Below are 25,266 nucleotides of genomic sequence, written 5' to 3'. Positions count from 1 at the left end.
GGCATATTTATATTTAAAAAGAAAAAAAAAGAAAAACTTGTTGCATGTGTGGCTTTGAGTGTTGTGAGCATTTACTCTTCAGAAATGAAACCACACTTTCGAGCAAGTCTGTGTATTTGATGCACAGTGCAGCCATGGTTGTAAGAGACAGCTGCACTCACACTCAGAGGCTCTAAAAGAGAGATAATGGGTATTAAAAACAGAACAGAACTCTGCTTTAATCAAGGTTTGTTTTTTTTTTATTAATACTTTGGCCCAGTCATTGTTCCAATACTGGGTTTCAGTATCCATCCTGTTGATATGTGAGATATTGTAGTACTTTGAGCATGTTATTTTAAATAATGACAAACATCACAAATATGCCACATAAGGTACCTGTTTTGCCCTTATTATTTGTTGTTATGCGTTTTTGTGTGGTTGTTTCCAGCTCCCAAACCTATGCAAGATGGATGGGGAGGTGGAAGTGAAGACCTGAGCCTGTCAGGTGGTCAGTGGGATGCAGAGGAGGTAGACATGTGGAATAGCACTGCCTCCCAGGAGAGCAACTCTTCCTGTAACTCTTGGAGCAATGCAAATAAAAAGCCCCCACCAAAGGTGTGCAGCACAAATGCTTGGATAAAGAACACTTCCTTATGCTTTTATTTGACATCATAAGAAATCAGTTAATTGCACTGACATTGTCATTTTTGATCACATCTCCTACAGGGGAAGATCCCAGGGAAGCAGGATGAGGTCTGGATCATGAATCGTCTCATCAAGCAGCTGACTGACATGGGCTTCCCTGTGAGTGCTTAGTCTTTTCTTCAAATATAAATATATATATAAAAAAAACATTCAATAGCCATTTTATAAACTTATTAAAAGACTAGTAATTAATAATAATAAAGCTAATCATGAAATGCTTATAACAGCATAATTTTGATCCGAACATTTTGGGATTAATCTCTTTTCTGTTTTCAGAGGGATCCAGCAGAGGAGGCTTTGAAGAGCAACAACATGAACCTGGATCAGGCCATGAGTGCCCTGCTGGAAAAGAAGACGGAGCTTGACAAGCGTGGGATGGGGATAGCTGGCCACGACTACAACAACGGGCTCATCAACAAGCCCATGAGCTGCCCTCGGCCTCCGCTTCTTTCCAAAGACCCCTCAGCAGATCCCCGCCTGCCCTTCATGGATAAGGTGAGTCACTCCATTGTTAATCCATATTTAAATACGCTCTGCATGTGCAGTATTAAATTCCCTGCTGATGACAGCAGAGTGTCTAAATGTTTCCTGGGATTTCTGCACGTTGTAGTACATCATACCTGAGCTGGTCTTATGATGCTTAAAAGCCACAAATGTAAATAGTCTCCATTAAAACAAGGTCACTTCAGTAGAGTAAATGCTAAAGAAAATGATCGACATGTCCTCTTTTCGGCAGGTGCAGAGTGGAATGTTTGGCGGTGGTGGAGCAGCACAAGTCCGGGCCATGCCGCAGCCGCCTCCTCAGCCACCAGTGCCGCCTCTCAGCTCCTCTCAGCCTAGTCTACGTGCTCAAGTGCCTCAGTTTCTCTCCCCTCAGGTACACATACACACAAACATATGAACTTATTTAACACTTCCTGTCTAAATATTAGGAGAGAACGAGTTTGTATGTATACAGTGGTGAATACTTCAGACTTGTACCATAACCTTTAAAAGCAGCCATGTGAGATTCTTACATTTATTATTTCAATTCAAATGTCTCAGAGTCTAACACGAGAAAGGTGCAGACTATACATAAGGCAGATTCTCAGATTTGCATCTTCATTTTGTTAAGTCGTTGCCTACTTATCTTTTTCTTCCACAGGTTCAAGCACAGCTCTTACAGTTTGCAGCAAAAAACATTGGTCTGAATCCTGCACTTTTAACCTCACCAATAAACCCTCAACATATGACCCTTCTAAATCAACTTTACCAGCTGCAACTGGTGAGTCTCATTTAGTTTTATCTGCTTTCAGTTTTGTTGGATACATCTGAGCATTTTAAATTCATCTTTAACCTCATACGTAACTAAAAAGGACATGTGGTCATATTGTTTAATCTACATTTATTGTACGTGGCATTGAGAAACTTTTAATCCTGTTTATGCCTGCACAGGCGTACCAGCGTTTACAAATTCAGCAGCAGATGTTGCAGGCGCAGCGCAATGTTTCTGGTCCCATTCGACAACAAGAGCAGCAAGTAGGTTCACTTTTTAATTCTCCTACTGGATCTGTAAAACCTGCGCATTGAATATCCATCATGTTTATTTTTTTCCCTAGGTTGCACGTACAATCAATAACATGCAGCAGCAGATCCAACAGCACCAGCGTCAGCTGGCCCAGGCCCTGCTGATGAAGCAGCAGCAACAGCAACCGCCCCCTTCCCACTCAGGCCTGCATCCTGGTGGAGCCAAATCCTCCCTGGATTCATTTCCAGGTCATCCCCAGGCTCCAGGCCTCCCGGACCTGCAGACCAAAGAGCCGCAGTCATCTCCTAACACCTACAGCCCCTACTCTCTCTGTGAGTAGTATCAGCATTGCTCTTTGAATGTGGAAAAGTAGTCCTTGCAGGATTGTGAAGTAACATCTCCTTAATGTCCTCAGCTGGACTGAATGTAAACTGCATGGAGGTGGGAAGTCTGTCAATGAAGGAACCCCCCCAACCCCAATCGCGCCTGTCACAGTGGACACACCCAAACTCAATCGAAAGCCTCTCTGGAAACTCTTCTCCATTGGAGCCCAACCTGGGCAAGCACGGTGAGAAAGAAAACGGGGCTCACTGTCATGATTATTTCACCTAATAGCCTTTTGACACTGGAGACGAGTGTTCAATGTGTAAAATGCAGATCTGAAATGTGGACTGGAAGTTGTATATCCAGCATGATATATTCAAACAATATGTTTACGAGACCCAATGCCAGCTTGAAAATCCCTTTGTATTTGAGCGTGTTGAAAATACTGTTTCAGCAGTTTCTGCCAGTTATTTAAAAACTGTTAATGTATTTGGGTTTTAGATGTCTCATTGTGCTTTTCTTAGGTGCCAACCTGGGCCCTCCTGGAAAGCCCACTCAGCTGGATGAATCTTACAGCCCCTACAGCCTGATATCCAGCTCAGAGTCTCCTTCCAGCCCTCTGGTGCCTCCAGACAGCTGGGGACAGAGCAAAGGCAGCAGTGACAAAATGGCCAATGGGACCAATATCAACTGGCCACCAGGTGAGCAGCGCTCATGTTCTCAGTTTGTCAGCTTTAAGTTTATGTTGTCTGCCAAAAACTGCTTTGTCATATCTTCAGGACAGGCATTTGAATTCATGTGCAGAAAATGAGCATAATAGAAAAACCTTTACCTGTGAAACATGCCTGTTATAAGTTTCTTTGGTGTCCCGTAAGTAAGAAAATCATGCGCACGTGTTCCTTTTACTTTCAGAGTTTTGTCCTGGTGTACCGTGGAAGGGCCTCCAGAATATCGACCCTGAAACTGACCCCAACGTGACCCCCGGCAGCGTCCCCAGCGGACCCACCATCAACACAAATATCCAAGATGTCAACCGCTACCTGCTCCGGGACAGGAGCGGAGGTGAGAACAGGAGAAGTGAGTGAAGGCCGGACCACGTCGCCTCCAAATCAAGATGCTCAGTTTGAGTGTTTTGGTTCTGTTTAAAGTCAAATAAGTAAAGAGATGAATTGGAGATGATTTTAAAAAAGAAAGGTGTATGAATCAGCCGTGATCCGGTGTATTTCTGCCACCTGAGAGCCTGCTTCTTTTTCTTTCGTTCTTCATTTTCCTACTTTTTTAACTGCTGCTGTAATCATTGTCATATTCTATATTCTTCTCTTCTTAAAGAACCTTACTGTCATCATTTGTTGTGTGTTTTTCTTTATGCCATTTTCTCTCTGCTGCGTTTTCCTTATTTGTTTTGTATCTATTTGTTTGTGTTGCTGGCGTCGGCTTAGGCTCCTCTCCCACCTCATCTCAGAACGAGGCTCTGCCTCCCTCCACTGATTGGCCAGTCAGTGGTTACACTAGCTCGTTCAGTCTTTCGTCCCCGGAGATGGAGGATGCAGGTACATGGTTTATCCACAACCACCCACCCACCCCCTCGCCACACTGCAGTGGCTAATTTCACTGCAAGTCAGCATTTTCCTCTCCTTCCTGTTACTTTAACACCCAGAGCTTCAGCCATTCACTGGAGAGACGTGTCTTCTTTTCCATACGAGTCACTGCCCCTGATTAAACGTGACCTTCATTTGAGCTGTATCCCTGTCAGTTTTGTGTATCATGCAGTGCATAATCCCCTCCCTGCGATGTTAGTGCATCTCCTTCCTCCTCTGTGTGCGGCATGGAGAGTACAGCTTGTCGTGTTTCCCGTTTTTATAGCGACTCTTAACTGGTCTGTTTGAAAGAAGTAATTTTCCTTTTGTGTGTCTCTCAAACACATCTCATGCATACGCTAACACACTGTGGGGTTTTGTGCCTCCTGCGCCACACACAAATGTGCATGAAGGCCACCAAGTTCAGTTATTTTTGGTTTATATGTAAAGTGTGTGCTTCACAGAAACAGAAGATAGATTTGTACCATGACACAAGATGAGATTATTTTGGAGTAAAATCCAGCGAAGGCTGTACTTTGTAATGCAGTCTTTACTTGCTTATTCATATTCACCTTTGGACAGTTTCTCAGAACTTTTCAGCGATTTCATCCTGCAGGACTCCTTCCTGCGGGAGCGGTTGTCTTTCGGACGAATGATTCTGCAGACCAACCTTTGCCATCTTCTTTTTCTTGTAGGTAAACTGTCAGAGATGAAATCCACTTGGTCTCCAGGCCCCATTTCTCACAGCCAGGCCTCTCTGTCCCACGAGCTGTGGAAGGTCCCACAGGGCCCTCGGAGCAGCACTACAGCCCCTTCCCGCCCCCCGCCTGGCCTCACCAACACAAAGCCTTCCTCCACCTGGGGGGGCAGCTCTCTGGGTCTGGGACAAGGCTGGAGCAGCTCTTACACCACAGGTAGTGTTACAAAGAGGTTATTGTGTCTCTAATGTTTGTCATGTTCCTCTTCAAATGCTTCACGTGAATTTTGTCATGTCATTAATCCAAAAGACAGATATAACTGTTAAAATAACAAACCAACAGAGCTTCAAACTTTTGGAAGACAATGCACTTATAATAGGAATTGTTTCCATGGGTGATTTGGAAGAAAACAGCATTCATGTGAAAATACTGGACATTTAAAAAATGAAAACAGTGGAATAATTAGAAATGAAACCGTATAGCAAAGAGGAAAAGTTCACATTCTGTGAGCCGTGCAGAGGTTAGTGTATTTAAAGTACTATGTGTGAGCGTGGTTGTCAGTATACTCTCATAGGAGGAGGCATTTTGATGTGGCCTACGACCGCAGGGCTGCTGTACAGGTAGAGCACAGGCAGGAATAACGCCTCGAGAAGATCTTGTTGTGGTTGAACGTTGAAATCAACTGACTCTGGTCAGCTTTTCTTTTTTCGTGGGTGAAGTTGACACCACCCATTGAGCTTAACTGACTTGATTCTGGTTTCACATAAGCTTGGGAAGTATGAACCACATGCCAACAGACTTCTTCCTTTCACTGCTGTCTCTTTCTCGTGCACAGCAGGTACCACATGGAGTACAGACAGCTCCACCAGAACAAGTAGCTGGCTCGTGCTGAGGAACCTCACTCCGCAGGTAAGAGGCTTGCTTCTCCACAGTTTTTGAAAATACGCCCCTTTGTAGCTAAAATTAAATGAGCTGGCTCACCATTGGCAGCTGTTTTTTCTTTTTCAGATTGATGGTTCGACTCTGCGAACACTGTGCATGCAACACGGCCCCCTCATCACATTCCACCTCAACCTGACACAGGGAAATGCTGTAGTGCGCTACAGCTCCAAGGACGAAGCTGCCAAGGCGCAAAAGTCCCTGCACATGTACGTGCATCAGCGCATTGGTTCAAAGTGTTTCACTCAGTTAATTTTAGGGCATTTAACCATGAATCATTTGTCTTTGTGCTTCAATCTCCACGCAGGTGCGTGCTCGGTAACACCACCATCCTGGCCGAGTTCGCCGGGGAAGAGGAAGTGAACCGCTTCTTTGCACAGGGCCAGTCACTCGGAGGAACAACCAGCTGGCAGGCCACTCCAGGCACCAATCAGACAAGGATGGGCGGGACCGGGTCTGGAGCGTCTCACCCCATCGGGCACTCGCCCCACTGGAACAACAACAACAACGGCGCCGGCAGCAACAGTAGCAGCGGCGGCCTGGGAGCAGGCGGAACAAAAACAGGTGGAGAGCTGCTGTGGGGTGGTGTTCAGCAGTATTCCAGCCTGTGGGGACCCCCGAGTGGAGAGGAGGGACGGGTCATGGGGAGCCCCACCCCAATCAATACACTGCTGCCTGGGGACCTGCTGAGCGGGGAGTCCATGTAGGATAGAAGAGTCTAGGCTTACAAAAACAAACACAAACAGGAGCAAAAACCTTGCAAATCAATGTGGAGATAATCAGCGTGGATGTAAAGGTGGAAAGGAGAGACGGAGGAGGACGAGGAAACACCTTGCTGCTCGCCCTCGTCAGCCTCGTCTCCTCCTGGGTTTTTACTGACATTTTTAGTTGCAGTTCTGTTGTGAATCCCAATAACGGATATTTTGATCACAGTGTTCAGCTTTTTCTTCACAGGAACGAGAACTTTATTTTATTTTATTTTTTCAGAAATGAACTTTTGAGAACTTTGCCGTGCGAGACGTACTTTTAGTCAAACTGACACAGTGATGAGCTGCCATCTTTAAACTAATCCCTCACTGCCTATTTGAGGCAATCATACTGCACCTCAGAGATCCATGGAAAACAAAAAGGCGTCATTCCCAAAGTTTAAAAAACCCTTCAATCAGAGTGGTTGTTGAACTTTCAGCTGGTCCAGACTCCACATTTGTTTCTCTCAGCACTAATAATTAGCCTTAAACTATTTCCTGCCCTGCTATCCTCACTCACTCTGTACTTGGTGAAGAAGCATACGGACACCTGCACACCCTTATTTCTGAGCCAGTGAAACCTGAGTGGAGAGTACATGCTGCTGCGGCTTAACAACCGCTTAAGCAACCACAGCTCGCGACTTCAGTGCATTGTTTTGTTTAGTTTTGTTTGTTTGTTTAAAAGCAGATTGAGTTCCCCTCACAGCGCTCAAAGGGAATGATGCAACTCTGTTCGCCTTGTTCAAGCCATTTATTTTTGTAGTTTTATTTTTAATTTCTCTTCTTGAACCATTGCAAACAAAGCTAAGAAATGATATTATTCAAAATGTGTCTGTCAATCTTATGTGGTGGTGTCGAGGGACGGGGTGGGTGGGGTCGTCGCATGTACAGTTAAGATGGGCAGTGATGAACCACTGCTATTACTATGGAACTGTAAAGATGAAACACTTCGATGCACCTCAACTCACTTGCGGGGAGACACCTCGCAGTTTGGTCTCAGTCTCTCAGACCCAGTCACTGATGCTGTGGAGGAGGAGAAAAAAAAAACTTAAGTCGTTCCCTGCCTCTGCCTCGCCCCCTCTACCGTGCGCGCCCACTCCGCCTGCAAAGCAACCATTTCAAGCGACGTGCAATATTATAGCCACAGACTCTCACCGTCCAAGCACCCCTACTCGCGGGATTAATAGAGGAGACTGTAACGAATGAACTGCAAACACTTTATCGGTCTGCCCGCCAACTTCACCACCCACCCATCCACCCGCCTGTACCGGCCCTCATCTCCTCATTGCAAAACAAAAAACAAACAAACAAAAAAAACCCTGCCACTACAGCTTCCCTTTGTCTCCCCCAGCAGGGTGTCAGGAGAGTAGCACGCTGGCCTTCTGTCTAAACACAAGGACGCACACACCACCCGACTCTCCACGATTATGCTTGTGACTGATTTTTGGGGAGAAGGACAGGCAGGTGTGCGTGCATGTGTGTGTGCGTGCGTGTGTGTGTGTGTGTGTGTGTGTGTGTGTGTGTGTGTGTGTGTGCGTGCGTGCGTGCGTGCGTGCATGACGGGGTGATGGCGTCAAACCAAAACAAGAAGACCAGATGACTCCCCTTCCCTCCATTTTACCCACATTTGCATTTCAAGAAATGTCTGAATCAACGATTTGTGTGAGTTGGTGGTCTTATCACAGCACATAGCAAGAGCACGGCTACTCCTCATACCCTCAATGCCAACGAACAGAAGAAAGGAGAAGCAACACTGGCAAATAAAAATTGAAAAGACAAAAAAAGCAATCTGCTTAGTGGCTTCTCTGTATACTTATTTTTGAACTTGACGTGGATGTGAATTTATTTTTATTTTTTCCCCAATTTTATTTTATTTTATTTTATTTTTTGGAGTCCTTCTTCCCTTGAGTCAGCGGGACCAGAAAGGATGTCAAACAGTAGCAAAGTGAAGGGAAACACAAAGAAGAACTAAGTCAAGCGATGATGGGTGGTGGCAGGAAAAGACCTCAGAGAACTCCACCCCTCTGCTATCAAAGTAGATATCACTGTTACATTGCAGCTTTTGAAATCTTTATCCTTGGTGTCTGGAAACACTCGACGTGTTCATGTTCTACTGGGTTCAGCAGGGAGGATCGCCCCCACCCCCGCTTTTGGATTGTTTTTGTTGTTGGAGGTCCTGCCAACCTGTGTGATAGTGTGGCCACTGAGTGCCTGCCTGCTGCAGAGTGCAGTGCTGCAGCAGCCCTCGCCCCCTCCCTCCATCTCCCACGCTCGCTCGCTGCCTCCCTGCAGACCCTTACAGACTAGCTTCCCTCCTCTTCCTTCTCCTTTTCCTCCCAAGAGCAGCTCCTTCAGAACTGGCCCGCCACCTTGTATTGAATCTACTACTCACTACTACTACTGCTACACCAGAGTCTGTCAGCAACCTCCACTTCCACTCTCTCCTCCCGTCTCTCTCCTGCAAGGATCACTTTATCCGGAGACGGAGTCGACTGATGTTTTGTTTTATTGTATTTTCCCCTTCTTCTTTTTTTCTTTTTTTTTTTTTTTATTGGAGTTGCTGGTGTGCATTTTAATTTTGTTTTGTTGTGAGAAGTTTGCTGATATTGTTGCTGTTATCATGAACGATTGTTATATTTGATGATTTCATGGTTTTTATGCAGTGTTCATCTTCTTTCCTGTCCCTCCCACCGCCGCTGCCTCCAAGGCAGAACCAGCGTGTAGTTTAGAGGTACGCCTCAGCCGCATGAATCACTGAGGGAGGGAGGGAGGGAGGGGGTTCAGAATTGAGGAGTCAAATCAGGATGAAAAGGAGGGGGGTGTAGTTTAAGGTTCTCCAGGATGACAAGCCAACTCCTTCTGTCCATCCTGGGGTGACCGAGCGTCCACTGCGCTGTGTCGTAACACACCCATCGTTTTTAGTGTTGATGGGCCTCGCTCACGCTGGTGCTTTAACTCTGGGAGCACCCAGTTATCACTTAGAACCACCTCAACTTGATGACAGCCTTCCATTTCTATGCAAAGACAAGGAGGTGTTCGCTCACAGCCATCCCCTTCATCTGCCAATTTTCCACTTAACCCTTTCAACCTTTATTACCGGGCAGCTTCTCTTGAAACCTCACCTGGATTCAAATGTAGGGGACACTGATGGAGCCTCTCTTCAGAATAGAAAAAAATAAAGGGTGGGGGCGGGGCGTGTAGTGGACAGAGCTGTTAGATGACACTAAATGACCTGCTGGAGGCACCAAGTTGAGTTTTTGTGCCAACAGATTTCTAAAAGTCTACTTCCACTTTTGGCCACATCCTGATTTATCCTTAGCAACAATGAGTGTATGTTATCGCTGCAGGGCTGTGGGAGCTGTGGGAGGCTTAAGGCCAGATGAGTGGAGCTGGTCACTCACCAGTAGGAGGAGGAGGAGGAGGGAGCGTCCCTGTATGTGTCTGTGCACTGTTTATGGGTCACATCGGGTACATCTCTTTAAAAACCAAAAACATTATCTTTCTTTCTCTTTTTTCCTTTATCATCAAGGTTTTTGCAAAAACTAGAAACTACAAAAAAAACCACAGTCTGTTTCAGCTGTGCACTCTGAGGCCGAGACGCCTGATTTCTGTTTCTCTGCAAGCTGCCGCCTTCTCACCCTCTCTGGGCTCGTTTCTCCGAGCCACGCCTGGGAGAAGCTGTATCCTGGAGGTTCACTCTGGACCTCCAAACCTGAAGGTTGTGCCAGCCAGTATACACGCATATATATGAATATATAGAAAACAGGTCATGTCTGCACATTTGACTTTGGGGGTCCAAGCGGGGATCTGACGTATCAGCAGAAACAAGAGACGCACCTCAAGTTCGGTACCAAGTCTTAAAACTCTTTGCGGGGTGGTTTTTGACCCTCTTCCAGAGTCACTTTAGACTCGCATCATTCAACGAAACAATCACTATTGCCTGTGCTGTCTGTTTTTGTGCGATTGTTCCTGAAAAACCTGCATTTTGCTCCACACTGGACTTGAATCAACGGGAGGAGGGGGAAGTTGAACCGAGTGGGAGGGATGGGTGACCAGGACAGTCTCTCAGACGTGCCCTGGGATTTCACCAGCACTGAGAAGCCCCACCCTCTCCCACGCCTTCGTCTGCACTCTTATCTACCGGTCTAGTGTTGGAAATCACATCCTCCCCTCCCCCCTCTGATTTTTTTACGATTTATTATTGTTATTTTAAGTCACACGGACTCAAAGGCAACTGGAGCTCGAGTAAAATCTACTTCTCAGTCGTGGATCAGTCGAGGATCTGGGGGTCAAAAAGAGCTGAATTAGCAAATCTCTAAAAACAAAGGTCTGGGTTGAATATGCACATGCTAGCTCATACACAGGATACAACCAAGCGTACATTTGTGGGTGTATGTGTGTCTATGGCTAGATTTCTGTTTTCCACTTAAGCCTAACGCCCCACCCACCCACACCCTTACCCTTACCTCCCCGCCCTCTGCCCTGGCATCAGCTCCTTACCCTCTGTATCCAACATCAATGTTTCCCAGAAGACAAGATCATAAACATATCAGAGTAATACAAAATAATGAAAACAAATACTTGAATCAAAAGAAGCGCCAATAATGTAATGTGAACACTTTTTTTTTTTTTTTGTAGTGTTTTTCTTTTTCTTGTCTCATTCATTCACTTTGGAGTTTTATTTTATTTTTAAGCATCAGTTCAGAGTGAAAAAAAAAAACAAAGATCGGTTTTAAAAAGATTTTTTTTTTTTTTTTTTTTTTTTTTTTTAAAGGCAAATTTACATCAGTCGTATTTGAGTGTTTGCACAAGGCCGCTTGTACTGTACGTTGTGAATGAATGTCTGCGAGGTGAAACGATGCGTGAGAGCTCGTGATTACAGCGGAGGGATCTCTGCCTCACGTTTCTCTTCAGTTCAGTATCATTTTTGTTGTTGTTGTTTTCTTTTTGCTTGTCAAATACTATATTCTGATGTTAATTGTTACTAGCCTCTAGCGTTGCACTGAGTGTCAGCCTCACCCCTCATCCAGCTATATGAACAACATGATACAAGTACTGAGGGGAGGGGGGAAGAGGTATCTGGGGGGACAGTTCATGTGTAAATGTTTACTCAAGGACTAAAAATAAGTGTGTTTTTAAAAAGAAAATGTAATGTTTATCTACCTTAGTGGCTTTCATTGTGGAATAATCCAAGAAAGTATGGATCATAATTGAGTATTGCACCATTTTTCAGACTATAAACTTTAAAAAAAATCAAAAAAAAATCATATGTATAAAAAAAAAATGCAGCAAAAAAAAAGTATTTTGCAGACCTGTGGCCATAGATTGGGGTAGAAGGACTTCAGCTCTCCCAAATCTGAGCAACGGAGGGTGAAGGACATGACATCAGACCGAGCCTTGGCTTCTAGGGCTCATTCAGAGGTGCCTACCTTTTTATTTTTATTTTATTTTTCGGGGTTTGTTAGCTTTCGTTCGGTTTTCTCTTAGTTCACTCATCTGTTCTTCTGCAAGGCCACTGACAGTTTACAGTTTTTATTCTGGAGTTCAGAAACAAATCAGCAAAACAAAGGAATGAAACCATGTGGGGAAACTAAAAAAAAAATAAAAAAAAGATTTAAAAAAAAAAAGGACAAATGCTTCCATTTTTAAGAAAAAGTGCAACACTTCACAGAATGAAGATTTTATTGTGCTACTTTCAGAACTCTGGGATTGAACAGTGTTGTCTTGTTATGTTTAACCTTCTTTATTCTGTGTTAATGTTGTTCATGGACTATCTGAAGCCTGTTTGTTTTATGTTGATTATATATATTTTTTTCCTTTATATAAAAAAAACAGAAAAGAAGACAAAAAAAGACATAATTGCTCACTATCTTGCACACACACGAAAAAGTGGATCTTGTCTCAGGAAGGCCAGGGTTCCAGAGTACCAACTCCACGCCATTTTAATGTACATTTTTATGAGTTTAAAGAAAAAACAAAACAAAAAAAAAAACAAAGGATGACTTAAAAGAAACAATTCTAAGCACTGAAAGTTATGGATTTCAGAAGAAGAGAGAATACCTTTTGTTTCTAAATCCGTAGCAGTTACATAATAACCAAATAATGGACTTTAAAATAAAAATGGAGTGCTTTATATATAAATCTATATATTAAAATTGCTTTACATGGAAAAAACAAAAACAAAAATGGTCTGAGTTTGTTTAAGAAAAAAAAAAGATGGTGAATAACATGCAAAATGCTGTATGTTTGAATCTTTATTGTGTTTTCTTAATGAGGTCCCGTCCTGACTGATTCAGGAAACATTGTGCATTAATCTCTTTCTCTCTCTCTCTCTCTCTCTCTCTCTCTCTCTCTCTCTCTCTCTCTCTCTCTCTCTCTCTCTCTCTCTCTCTCTCGCTCTCATTCTCCCACAGCGGGTATTAATGTTAATAATAGATGAATTTTGTTTTCTTTCTTTTTGTGGAGCATTTTTCACAGCTTGGAGGATGTTTGTAAAACGTGAGCTGGTTGTAAAAGGATCATGAAACTATGCACAAGTGTTTGGGGTGGGGGTGGGAGGGGTGAAGGTGGGGATTTTATGGCCTACTTGCTGTAGGTGGCTGATCTATTGCAGGGGTTTTGGGGATCCAATGTGTTTTTATTTGTTTGAGTTGTTTTGTTTTTTTCTTTGATAAAGAGGGCAGAGAGGGGTTGGAGACCTCCATCTCCAGCTTCCTCCCCCCACCCTCTGATTCAGATTGGCCTAGCGCTACATCACCATGCTGTGTATTCCTAAAAACCAATGAGCGTCTCACTCTTTAGCACTGTGGGATTCTAGCCTGTCACCCTCCAAGGGTTTTTTTTTTTTTTGTTGTTGTTGTTTTTGTTTGTTTTTCTCCTCGGTTAAGGTTTTACAGAGGGTGGGTGGGAAAGTTATGGGATTAGGGCTGCTTTTTTTTTTTTTTTTCTTTTGTTTGAATTATTAAGTAAAAACGTCTGTACTGAGAGTTAATGAGAAGTCAGTGGCTTGTAATGTTTTGTTTTTATTTTGTTTCTCTCTGTATATCTCTTACTCCTCATAGAATGTGATTGTTAAATGACATGCACCGAAACAAATGTTTTCATGAACTATGGAGCTTCTTTCAAATATTAATAAAAATAGCATTTTTTTGTTACTTGGCTGTTAAAGCCGTCCCCTTCTCATGTATTGCTTCCACCAAGAAGGTTTAATGTGTGTTGTCCTGTCTGTAAACACGATAGCTCAAAGACTTTCCACAGAGTGTAGAGCGGGGTCGGGTTAACAGTCCATCGAGGTCTTTAAGGTCGACTCAATGATTTATTGGTCTAAAATTGACAAAAAGCCTTCTGACTCAGACACTATGATTCTTACAAGTGTGGTGTGTTATCAGCGTAAAAATTTATCGTGTAAACAGCGATGTTTAACTCATTTCTGTCATTGTGAAGAAGTTTAACCACACACTGAATCTCCCAGATGTAAGGAAAAAAAGTGCAATTTCAGCAGAACATCAGAGTTTGTGATGAAGAAATGCTGCTGTAGTTAATGGAAATGGAAGAGTAGATGGTGAAAAGACTGTTACTTTGTTTATATATTACTTAATTACTTTGGTGTAGTGTGACTGGTCATGGGGGAGGTCTTCTCTACCTGGCTGTTTCTGGCCCCCAAGCCATATAACGACACCCCTGGTATAAGGATTTAAAATGTCAGCTTGACTGCTCCTTCAAGCTCAGTAGATTTAGCTGAAGATAAAAGTGATAATAATGTTATAAAGAGCTATTTTTGTTTTGCTAACTGATAATGGTGTGCAGGAATTCTAAATGTCACATGTGACCTCTGACCTCATTTTTACTTTTCACGTCTGCCTTTCTTTCAAGTTGAGCCAAAATGAGTTACAAGTATCACTAACCATTTTTAAGTATCACCACTCAAATGTTTGATCACATATATAAAAAGGGTTTTGAACAGAGAAAAACTTCTTAAATTATGTTTAAAAAGAACAAAGTAAACTAAATGCATGTGTACAAAATACAATTTTAAAAGTGAATACTGCTCAGAGAGTGAGTCGCCTCAGTGGAGGTTCGTGCTATTTCTTCATCCTTTTGTATCCTGAATGCAAATCACCATCAGAGCGTGTGCAGCGCTTGTATTTTTGCAAAGGCGTCTGTTATTTCCTGTTACTGCTCGCAGCACCGTTGGCCCGATGGTGTCAGTCTCTCAGTTTGAGCTGTCTGGGACAGGCGTAGTAGTTGTCCTGAAGCTGTCGGATGTTTGGGTTAGCGTACACGGGGAAGTTGACTTCCTCCAGGTGCGAGGGGGCCTCGTGGTTATTCTGGGGGCCTCTGGGGCTCTGGTGCTGCTGCTTCCTGCCCATTTCCTCATAGATCGGAGCATGAGGTTGTGGTTTGCGATGAGACCTTAACTTCACCTACAACACATGTTTGGGTTTTTTTAGATTGTGATAGAACAAAAAGTTTCAGCTTTTGTTTTTGTAGCTTGGATGTGTCGTCTTGATTTAAAAAAAATAAAATAAAAAATCCCTCGGGGGTTTTCAGTCTGAAAATATCAAAATACTCCAGTAATCTCTCCTTTAACGCTCACTCCACCAGTACCTGATCACAGACCTTATAAATAAAGTTTGTTACTTAAAAAGACAAATGATACTAATTACATTAGAAACTGTTCTGTCCTTGGGTTTTGCACCTTGGCTATTTTGTGCAAAACTGATGGTATTAATAATAACGCAGCAGGAAATGAAGCGTACAGTCATTTGAGGTTGTCTGGGTTGTTGAACACAGATCCTGCTGTGGTTCACCTCTAACTTGGGCTCCTGTCTGCTAATACCTTTTGCACATTTTGAGTAACGATGCTGCAGTCACACATCACACTTTATCAGAAGATTCCCTCAAAAAAAAAACAGATGACTGTCAGACCAGGATCATAGCCGACACATTAATCGATAATTAGCCTCGTGTAACTCACTCGTGCAGCTGTAGCCGTTATTTTGATGGAGTTATGCAACCAAACTATCAGAGCTCAGTTAAAGCTGCATCTCTGAGGTAACTACTCACACATTTCTGGATGGCCAGCCAGGTGAGGGTCAGCAGAAGAAGCCCTGCTGCTGTGAAGATGGTCCAGAGTAGAGGGGCGTAACCAGGAGAGCAGTGGCACGGCCTCCCTGCAGCACAAACAACAGTTAAATCTCAACAAGCTTGAATCCTGCACTGTGAGGTGGTGTAACCACATACCTGCCACCTCAACCAGCACGAAGGTCTTCTGAGCGCAGAGGATCATCTGATCAGAGCTGTTAGTGTCTCTGTAGCTCAGATCCCACATGTACAGCCCTGTGTCGCTCAGCTCTAAGCGAGAAATGGTCACGTTGACCTTCATGGAGCTCAGGTCTCCACGGAGCACCAGGCGAGCTCTGTGATCCGTGGCGACCGTGACCTCACCGGCCTCAGTCACGGACACCAGGGTTGTCTGGCTCTGGACACCGCGGTGGTACAGGTGGAGGCCCGTCAGGCCTCCGTGGGCCTGCCAAGGGGAGCAGGAGATCACCACAGCCTGACCCTCCGTCAGACGTTTTAAGATCACCTCTGCGTTGGCTGAAGGAGGGAATGATAGACGTTAACTCCACACGGAAATATGTCTCAACATCCCTGAGGATTAACCCTTCTGTCTATCACATGTCCAAACAGCTGGAGAAGGAGCCATCAGATTTTCCACTTTCTTTACATCTCGTTGTGGAGGTTGATTTGTTTCCCCCATCATGAGATCAAATGTTCCTTTTATTCATTACCAAGGTTTATGATTTCAAACCTTCTCTCACAAACTTTTAGTTTAAGTCTACACACACACACACATTATTATTAATATGATTCAAATGTCCGTATTTCTTACCTTCGAACAGCTGAAAGAAAATAAGAATCCAGGCCGGCCTCGCCTTCATTGTCCGTTCAGTTACAGAAGCTCTGAGATCCACCGCAGCTCAGTCATAATGTGTCTTTCCTCTTTGTTTCACACTCTTGTGAGTCTCTGTGGACAGCCTCACCCTATTTATTGTTCTTCACCTCGAAGCAGGAAGACGACTTCAAAGCGAGAGCAGCTGTTAAAATCCTCCCCTTGGTCTCCGAGCTCCACGCTGAGATTTTCTGACTTGTAAAGGTTGTCACGTGCTGGGTGCACACCCCTCTGAGTAAAAAAACTACAGTGAAAATGAATCCTCAACATCCTCAAGAAGTTTTTTTTTTTTAATTAGTCAAGTAAAAACAAATATAGAGTTCTAACATGTGAATCTTCTGACTGCCTCCAACAGTCAGGTTACAACATTATCAACTAAACACAGATTAAATAAGAAAACTAGTTTGTTTCTGTGTGACTGTGTGAAGTTCCTGCAGTCAGGAGGCCATGCTTGGTGGAGCAGAGTGTGGGAGGTGGTTTTATAGCTTCCTTAACACAGAAAGATCTAACATACGTAAAACAATACAGAACATAAATCTGTGAACGTTACTTACATACTCACAGGAAAATTATCTTCTGGCTTCTCCCTTCAGGGGTCACCTCAGCAGCCCTCTTTATGTCCCCCTTCACTACATAAGATAAGATAAGATAACCTTTATTAGTCCCACACGTGGGAAATTTGTTTCATTCTGAGGTCTTCCTTTTTTCCTCCTTCCTGGCAGCTTCATCTTCAACATCCAGCTGTCCCTTCTCTGCACATGCCCAAACTATTTCAGCCTCACCTCTCTAACTTTGTCTCCAAACCTGAGTTGTCCGTGTGATGTACTCATTCCTAATCCTGTCCATTATCATCACTCCCAATTAAAATCTTAACATCTTCAGCTCAGCCTCCTGTCTTTTTGTCAGTACTACTGTCTCAAAACTGTACATAATAGCAGGTCTCACTACCATCTTGTAAACCTTCCCTTTCAGTCTTGCTGCCACCCTTCTGTAACAAAATCATCCCTGACACTCGTCTCCAAGAGTTCCTTTTCATTCTCTTTACCCACACACAGAAAAATAACTTAAAACATCATGTACATGGAAATATATATGATGTGATTCATTTAATGAATTTGTTCAGTAAGTTTTTTTCAGTAAGGGCCATTCATTAGAAAGCCTCAGAAATAAAATATCACCTAAAAGTGTATGTAAATGAAACTAAAGCAAAGAAAGACAAAATAGGAATTATGTTCTATAGGACCCACACACAGCACCAGAGAACTACCTTATACATAAACAAAGAATAAAATGTAAATAATAAATCATTAGTAAAAAAGAAATATGATGCATTTTATTTGAATGCATCATATTTCTCATCTCTGGGTGTAACAGTTGACCTGTATTATATTATTCACTATCAGCTCTGCCTTTGTTAACAATGAAGGTTACTGTGCTACTGGGCCACGTGCGTAAATGCGCTCATCTCTTTTGCTTTCGGGTTTTTTTGTTTTGTTTTGTCTCTTTGTTGCACATTGCAATTTTCACACATGAACATCTAACAAACATTTCCTCAATCTCTAACATCGTTACTAAATCAGTACAGTGAAATCTGCGCACTGCTCAGATAAAGACAGCGCAAATCAGCTGATTTCTGCCCCGTTTCATGACGATCTGAGCCAGGGGCGATTTTAGCCCATTTTTGGGCTGAAGCACCCCCAAAGATTTCTTACTTTTTTGACAATATTTGCTGTTTTTGTGACACATTACTAAAAATATAAAAAGCATACAGTACGTAACATTTCAACAACAAAAGTATAGCTACCCCCCCCCCCCCCCCCCCCCCCCAAAAAAAATGGTTTGTTCCAGCTCGTCTCTCCCCTACTGTGAGACGCAGCGGAGCGGAGGTGTAAGTGCCTGGCTGAAAACAGGACATGTTAGCTGCATTTAACCTGCAGTTACTCTTTATATAGTTGGGTAGGAGTCAGACCATGTTTCTTTTTAGCTGAAAACCATTACACCAGGTAACCTGCAGTGTTGAAAACGTGTTTTCCGACGATGTTTGCTACCCTACAATCCGTCCTACTCTGTAGTAAAATCAGCGACATTTGACCGTCCTGTTGCTCCCATTGAATTTTATATAGCATATTTAAAATGTAAAACTTAAAATTGTCCATAGCCTGGTGTTGTTACCACTGTCCTGTTTGAAATGGATACTAATGAAATGCTTTGAGAAGCTGGTCCGCAGACACATCACAGCAGCCCTGCCCCGCAGCCTGGATCCACACCAGTTTGCCTACAGAGCAAACCGATCCACGGAAGACGCTGTAGCCACAGCACTCCATGCTGCATTAACTCACCTGGAAGAGCATGGTAGCTATGTGCGGATGCTCTTCGTGGATTACTGCTCAGCTTTTAACACCATCCTTCCACACAAACTGGTGGCCAAGCTACAAGACCTGGGGCTTCCATACAGCACCTGCATGTGGATCAATAGCTTCCTCTCGGGCCGTAGACAGAGAGTCAGAGTTGGCCATCACACATCCTCAGCCCTGAGTCTCAGCACTGGCTCACCCCAGGGCTGTGTGCTCAGTCCACTGCTCTACTCTCTCTACACACACGACTGCACTCCTCGCCACCACAGCAACATCTTTGTGAAATTTGCAGATGACACCACAGTGGTGGGGCTCATTTCCAAGGGAGACGAGTCTACGTACAGAGACGAGGTGGAGCAGCTGACGTCATGGTGTAAGGCCAATAACCTCCTCCTCAACACTTCAAAAACCAAAGAACTCATAATAGACTTCAGAAGGAAAAAGGCAGAGATCCAACCACTATTCATAAATGGGGACTGTGTAGAAAGGGTGGCAAGCTTCCGCTTCCTGGGAGTCAATATAGAGGAGAACCTTTCCTGGAGTGTGAACACCTCCGAGCTGCTGAAAAAGGCCCAACAGAGACTGTACTTCCTGAGAATTCTCAGGAGGAATAACATCACACAGAAACTGCTGGTGTCCTTCTACAGAGCCACCATTGAGAGTGTTCTAACTTACTGCATATGTATTTGGTACACTAGCTGCACAGGGGCTCAGAGGAAAGCACTCCAAGGGATCATTAACACCGCCCAAAAGATCACTGGCTGCCCTCTCCCCACACTGGAAGTTCTACACAACGCCCACTGTTTTAAAAAGGCCCAAAACATCATAAAAGACACCTCACATCCTGGCCACTCCCTGTTCGAACTGTTGCCCTCAGGCAGACGGTACAGGGCAATCAGAGCAAGGACTAATAGACTCAAACACAGCTGTTATCCAACTGCAATAACACATCTGAATACTACAAAAAAATGTCCATCACGCCACTCTTGTGTTAATCTATGCACGGTCTGAAGCATGTGTGTGGGAATGTATGTGAATGTTTTACTGTTATATCTTATTAGTATTTTAAGTATTCTATCTATTTTATTTATTGAATTTTATTGTTTTATTTATATTTTGATATTGCTAGGGATGATGCAATGATCGGGGACCATTCTTAATTTCGTTGTTCTCATGACAATGACAATAAAGTTTCTGATTCTGATTCTGATTCTGATAACTAGCTAACTGACTGAATGCCCATTAACATTATAACTCCTGGTGTGTGTGTGTGTGTGTGTGTGTGTGTGTGTGTGTGTGTGTGTGTGTGTGTGTGTGTGTGTGTGTGTGTGTGTGTGTGTACAGAGAGACAGCCAGGTTCATAATGGATATAAGGAAGTTTTTTTTTCAAAAAAAGGAGCAACATTCAGGTAAAAGTGTACCTGTGTACCAAATGATCCGTCAATAAAAGATAATGTTGGATCAGTGTTTCAATATTTATATCTTTTATTAGATGTTCATGTGGTTTGGTTATTTGCCTTTTGGTTGAAAGTACACTGAAAGAGGACTTTTTGTTAGCGATCTTAATAGTATTTTTTTCATATTAATTTAATTTTTTCATCTAATTGAATACAATCTATTTGTGTATGATTGTCAGTCCAAAGAGGGAGAGAGGAAAGAGGGGAAAATGAGAAAGTACAAGGTCAGGAAGAGCCAGGTAAGAAAACAGACAGGGAACAGTGACAGGCACAACAGAAACTGTTTAAACTGACAAAGAAAAAAAAATTTACTCACACAATCAGGAAGTTGTGTTCTCCCTATATTAAAGCTGCTATACAGAATCTGCTAAACAAACTGGGTTGAAACATTTTGACCCTCTTTAACAACATTCCAACATAACATTATCATTGATTTGGGAGATTAAAATTAATGATATATTTTTATGTGGTTCAGCCACAACTCTACTAAAACCTCAGCCAGTAATAGGTAGGCCAACTTTTGGACCGTCCAGTCGTCTGTATGACTGCCACAGTACATACATCACATTTGCACACTATCAGAAAGTGCCAAACAGCCCTGGTGGAGTGAGGAGCTGTAAAGAGAAGCAGATGCTCTGTTTATATTCTAAAAATGTTTTAAGCTTGTTTCAAAGATTCTGTACTACAGCTTTAAATGTTTTCCAATAGCACACATACACTTATCAGTGTTTCTCAAACTTTTTACAGTGTGTACCACCTGAGAAAATGTCAAGCTCTCCCAAGTACCACTATGAAAGCATGAAACTCATAAATCTTACAACACAAAATTAGTATTATTAAATTAGTCAAATTAGTGTCTGCAGTAAAGATTTTTTCATACATTGTATACATTCTACCACAGGCAAAGTTGCCTCCATTTTTATTTATTTTTATTAATATTTTGTAATAATTTATTCTGTTTTGGGAGTATTTTTGTATGTATCTGTATTATATTATACATACTCATTAAAAGTGAATCTCTGTCCAAAAATGCACTCAGTTTACTTTTTACTCACTATGAGCATCATTCATTATTCTCCCCCAGTAATTAAGGTTAGGATGTGTATTTTTTTCTATTCCAATCCATTCATCTTTTGCAGCATTTAAATAAACTTTATCAGATTTGATGGTTTTGTTACAGACTTTTCAAAATTTGGGGATTAAATTGTGTTAAAATGTACAGTAACAAAAACAGTGATGTTGTGTTTTGTGACGAGGATCCAGGCACAGAGAGACTTGATGAATTTAAGAATCTTATGATTTAATAAAGAAATTTGCAGACTTGCACAAAGATGGTAAAATTATGATGACTGATAACAGAGACGAAGACAACAGATGACGAGGACAGGGAGGAACAGGGGTTTAAATGCACCAAGGAGGCAGTCATAGAGAACTTGGGACAACTGGAGACATTTAAGGATGCAGGGACTGACAGAGACAGGGAAGACGTGTAAAGTTTATTTTGCCTGGCTGGGCAGCTCTCTGGGTGCTCAGCACCCCCAAAGCTCTGATCCTAGAATCGCACCTGATCTGAGCAGTGTCGTCGTTGAGCATCAGTGAGTGGGCGTCAGCTCTAAACACTCATCGTGAACACTGAAGAAGAGTTTCACGACAGAGCCATGTGGGCACCTCGCTCACAGCTTTGAGCCACTCATCCAATGTGCCAGTTACGCGCTCGTTCGCTCCCTCTCAGTACAAGTAAATTAACACTCACATAGAAGCAACTACTACAACCACGAGGTACACAAAGCACCCTTTTTCGGTGTTAGATCTTTGTACAGTTCCAACAGTTTCTCACAGACTGCTCTCGTTAACACGATCTGCATAAAGTACGTAGTTATATCTTTTCCCAAATCCATATGAAGCCTCCTACCCGTCTTTCCTACCCACTTTTCCTTCTGTGAAGAAAGGGAGTTTAGGAAAGGAGGCAAGAGGAACCCCGAGACTGCGTGGATGCAGGTAGAAGCTCATTAGTGTTTGAGTGGACTCAGGTGTGCGGGGTACGCTGACGAGGCTGATTGGTTGAAGCTTAAAACGCTCCTCGTGTCAGCCTAGAGCGCTGTCTCGTGGGTCAGACAGGAGCGCTCGCGGTCCGAAGCTGGTTGCCTCGTTTTGTTTTCTTTATGGAGCCTTTACATTTTTGGGTTGACCTCCTCGTTGGGCTCTTCCTGTCGGGACTCTGCGTTCAGTCATCTTTAGTTTTCCCGCCGCCACCGCTTCATGCTTTCTTCCAGAGGGCTCCGCGTTCGTGGAGCCACAGCCACACTCACAGCGCGCACCAGGAGCAAAAAGAACGGGAGCACGTGAACACCGTTGGCGTGATCTGCCACCCGGACTCTCTAGAGGTCGTGATCAAGGCAGACATGTTTGCTATTGGAGCTCCTGTTAACAGCGACGACCTCCGCCTTGGAGTGGAGGGCAGCGACGACTGCAGAGCCGCAGCGGCCTCTGAGGATGAGTACAGGATCCACGCTGGCCTCGCGGACTGCGGCACCAAACACATGGTAACTAATCTGTGCTGCAGCTTATACACGTATTAAATCTTACATCGTCTACTTATAAACACACCTGCTCTCCACAGATGACTGAAGGATGTCTAGTCTACACAAACCTCCTCATTTACGCTCCTGTGGCCTCTCCTCATGGCGTAATCCGAATGGAAGAGGCTGTGATTCCAATTGAGTGCCATTATGAAAGGTCTGTATTCCCATTTATTTATTTTTAATAAAGTACACCTTCAAAGATTATCAATATATTCTTCACTCTTTTAAAAACGTGCTTTGTATTTTAGGAAGTACAGTTTGTCCAGCTCTCCACTCCAGCCTGCCTGGATCCCCTTCACATCTAGGCAGACCACAGAGGAACGCTTGGAGTTTGACCTGAAGCTGATGACAGGTGAGTTGACTTCCATCACTGACTTCTTGGCCTTGATTTTATGCTCACCGCTCTGCTCTCTGTGCAGACGACTGGCAGCACGAGCGTGGGGTTAATGTGTTTTACCTCGGCGAGCCCATCAGCATCGAGGCCTCAGTCAGAGTTGGACATCACGCGGGACTCCGGGTGTTCATGAACAGCTGTGTGGCCACTCTTCACCCAGACGTGAACACTCAACCCAGATACAGTTTTATTGAAAATGGGTAAGCACACAAAGGCCTGGATTTGGACTACGTTAGAGTGGATTTTAAGCCTGAGCGGGAGTTGCAAAGTAATGAGGGGCTAAAGTGATGAGCCATTTAGGGAGTGTAACTGTTGATGATGAAGATGGTGTAAAGGCTGGCTAGAATGGTTTGAGTTATGCAGACTTGAGGTTTATTAAAGTTTCTACAGTCAATGCAAGTTAAGTGTAGTTTATCTGACTCTCACATTACCCTAAAATCTTGTTTAGGTGCTTGGTTGATTCAAGGCTTCCAGGGTCGAGGGCCTTCTTCCTACCCAGGGCACAAGACGAAAAGCTCCACTTGGTGATTGATGCCTTTAGGTTCCACAATGCCGACAACGGGGAGGTGAGAATGTATTGTGGCAGTAAGTCGTACTCTTGCAGATGTGCTTTGTCTTCCTGACAAATTCTCTTGTTAGGTCTACATCACATGCCATCTGACTGCTGTCCCAGTGAATGATGCAGAATCCACAAATAAAGCATGCACCTTCATAAATGAAAGGTGTGTCTGAAAGTGTCCAACAGATGATTGAAAGTCAATGCATGTGGGACTGACTAAAACGTGCCAATGATTCTCTTCAGATGGCGGTCAGCTGATGGGAACGACTACCTCTGTGGGCAGTGTCAAAGCCAGAATGAAGTCGTCCAGCCCCGCAGTAAGCCCATCAGCCAAGGAAGATTTGGTCCCCGTGGGTTTGGGAAACCAGTGGAACCTGAACCACTGAGGACTAATCAGGGTAGAGTTTCCAGTCTGTCCATTGTAGCTGCTGTTTAGTTTTGTGCATGCTGGTCACGACTAGATGTCAGCATTAACCCAGTTTTGTGCTCAAAAGTCTGATGGTGTCCTATTTTCTTTTGGGAAGTGTGGGAACATGAAGCTAAACTAGGACCAGTGAAGGTCTTGCACTCACAGAAGAGCAGGCCTCTACCTGTGGAGAAGCTGCCTGTGGGTCTCAATAAAATCGGCGGGCCTGCTGTGTATGGAAGCCAGTGGAGAAGTGGAATACACAAACTTGGTAACCAGAAGGGCAACAGTAATTACTCATTTTTAGTCTGGTTTTGTTATAAGTGAAACTTCTTAAAATAATAGATTTGGAAAAAGGACTGCTTCCTGACTTGTCTGCACCAGACCTTGAAGAGACTGATGGCAAAAGTGAAATGGCTGGAAAAGGTAAACTAAGGTCTTGTCAAGTCTTTTAAAATTTGAACAGTGATAATGTGGGGTTCTCTTTCCTCCAATTACAGGTGGGGAAGAAGATGCTCCTGAGTCTAAAGTGAACCTTGAAGAATCCTCTCTGGACAACAGCACCACTGCAGCTCCCCATGTCAACACCACCTCAGAGTTTGAAGTGGAGGAGACCATGCTGTCTAATGCAACTGCTATAGAGTCTGACCCTAAGAAATAAACTTGGCTATACATTGTACTCTGATCTGACTAATCTGTTCTGTCACAGTTACACAGTCTTGCAAATGGACTGCAACAAGGCACATTTCTTTGGAAACACGGGGTCACTGGTCAAGATGAGACTTTTGGAAGGAGATCATGATGTAGAGTAGCAGGCAACATGGAGAAACCTTAGATTATGGGAGACTGCTGCACTTAACATGTTGCTGGTTCTAACTCCTATAGCTGTGGGAAGAACTGACGAGTGCACTTGAATTTTGATACTGGACTTGTCTTCTAACATGAGGTTGCGAGATGGTGCTGGTCTGTCTCGAATGAGGGTTGTATATGGAAGGAGATCCAGTTTTGAGTGACTTGCAGCTCATCAATAACACCAACAATGCACAGGTGGATGGCAGGATTATATTAAATATGGAGCTGTCAG

The 25,266-nt window shown here is 43.5% G+C and overlaps 3 protein-coding genes across 3 annotated transcripts in view; 2 read left to right on the top strand and 1 right to left on the bottom strand.

The window, feature by feature from the left end:
- tnrc6c1 (trinucleotide repeat containing adaptor 6C1) overlaps nt 1–11,830 on the top strand; it is a 45,842-nt gene extending 34,012 nt beyond the window's left edge. Inside the window, exons 7-21 of the mRNA XM_085403713.1 lie at nt 428–594; nt 706–783; nt 961–1,179; nt 1,421–1,561; nt 1,829–1,948; nt 2,119–2,202; nt 2,283–2,523; nt 2,607–2,759; nt 3,040–3,216; nt 3,428–3,577; nt 3,955–4,065; nt 4,788–5,006; nt 5,626–5,699; nt 5,799–5,938; nt 6,037–11,830. Coding sequence (XP_085259839.1) covers nt 428–594; nt 706–783; nt 961–1,179; nt 1,421–1,561; nt 1,829–1,948; nt 2,119–2,202; nt 2,283–2,523; nt 2,607–2,759; nt 3,040–3,216; nt 3,428–3,577; nt 3,955–4,065; nt 4,788–5,006; nt 5,626–5,699; nt 5,799–5,938; nt 6,037–6,436 — 2,474 coding nt within the window. The 3' untranslated portion in view covers nt 6,437–11,830. The remainder of the gene's footprint in view (nt 1–427; nt 595–705; nt 784–960; nt 1,180–1,420; nt 1,562–1,828; nt 1,949–2,118; nt 2,203–2,282; nt 2,524–2,606; nt 2,760–3,039; nt 3,217–3,427; nt 3,578–3,954; nt 4,066–4,787; nt 5,007–5,625; nt 5,700–5,798; nt 5,939–6,036) is intronic.
- Nucleotides 11,831–13,011: 1,181 nt separating this feature from the next.
- On the bottom strand, nt 13,012–17,268 carry LOC146671494 (uncharacterized). The gene is made up of 4 exons (XM_085403714.1): nt 16,371–17,268; nt 15,719–16,075; nt 15,542–15,648; nt 13,012–14,898 (listed from the first exon to the last, which is right to left on the bottom strand). Exons 1-4 carry the CDS (start codon nt 16,417–16,419, stop codon nt 14,680–14,682), a joined length of 732 nt encoding a protein of 243 aa, XP_085259840.1. The 5' UTR covers nt 16,420–17,268; the 3' UTR covers nt 13,012–14,679.
- A 4,345-nt stretch (nt 17,269–21,613) lies between these two features.
- LOC146671493 (zona pellucida sperm-binding protein 3-like) lies at nt 21,614–24,860 on the top strand. Its single transcript, XM_085403710.1, has 10 exons — nt 21,614–22,784; nt 22,862–22,977; nt 23,072–23,175; nt 23,243–23,417; nt 23,666–23,783; nt 23,857–23,939; nt 24,020–24,174; nt 24,301–24,453; nt 24,528–24,608; nt 24,683–24,860. Exons 1-10 carry the CDS (start codon nt 22,404–22,406, stop codon nt 24,841–24,843), a joined length of 1,527 nt encoding a protein of 508 aa, XP_085259836.1. The 5' UTR covers nt 21,614–22,403; the 3' UTR covers nt 24,844–24,860.
- Nucleotides 24,861–25,266: the final 406 nt, after the last annotated feature.

This window comes from Rhamphochromis longiceps, linkage group LG4, assembly GCF_057381845.1.
Source record: "Rhamphochromis longiceps isolate RC_006_pf linkage group LG4, R_longiceps_female_GT1.1, whole genome shotgun sequence".
NCBI lineage: Eukaryota > Metazoa > Chordata > Actinopteri > Cichliformes > Cichlidae > Rhamphochromis > Rhamphochromis longiceps.
Note: the sequence above shows the minus strand (reverse complement) of the source record. Positions and strands in the feature narration are given on the sequence as shown.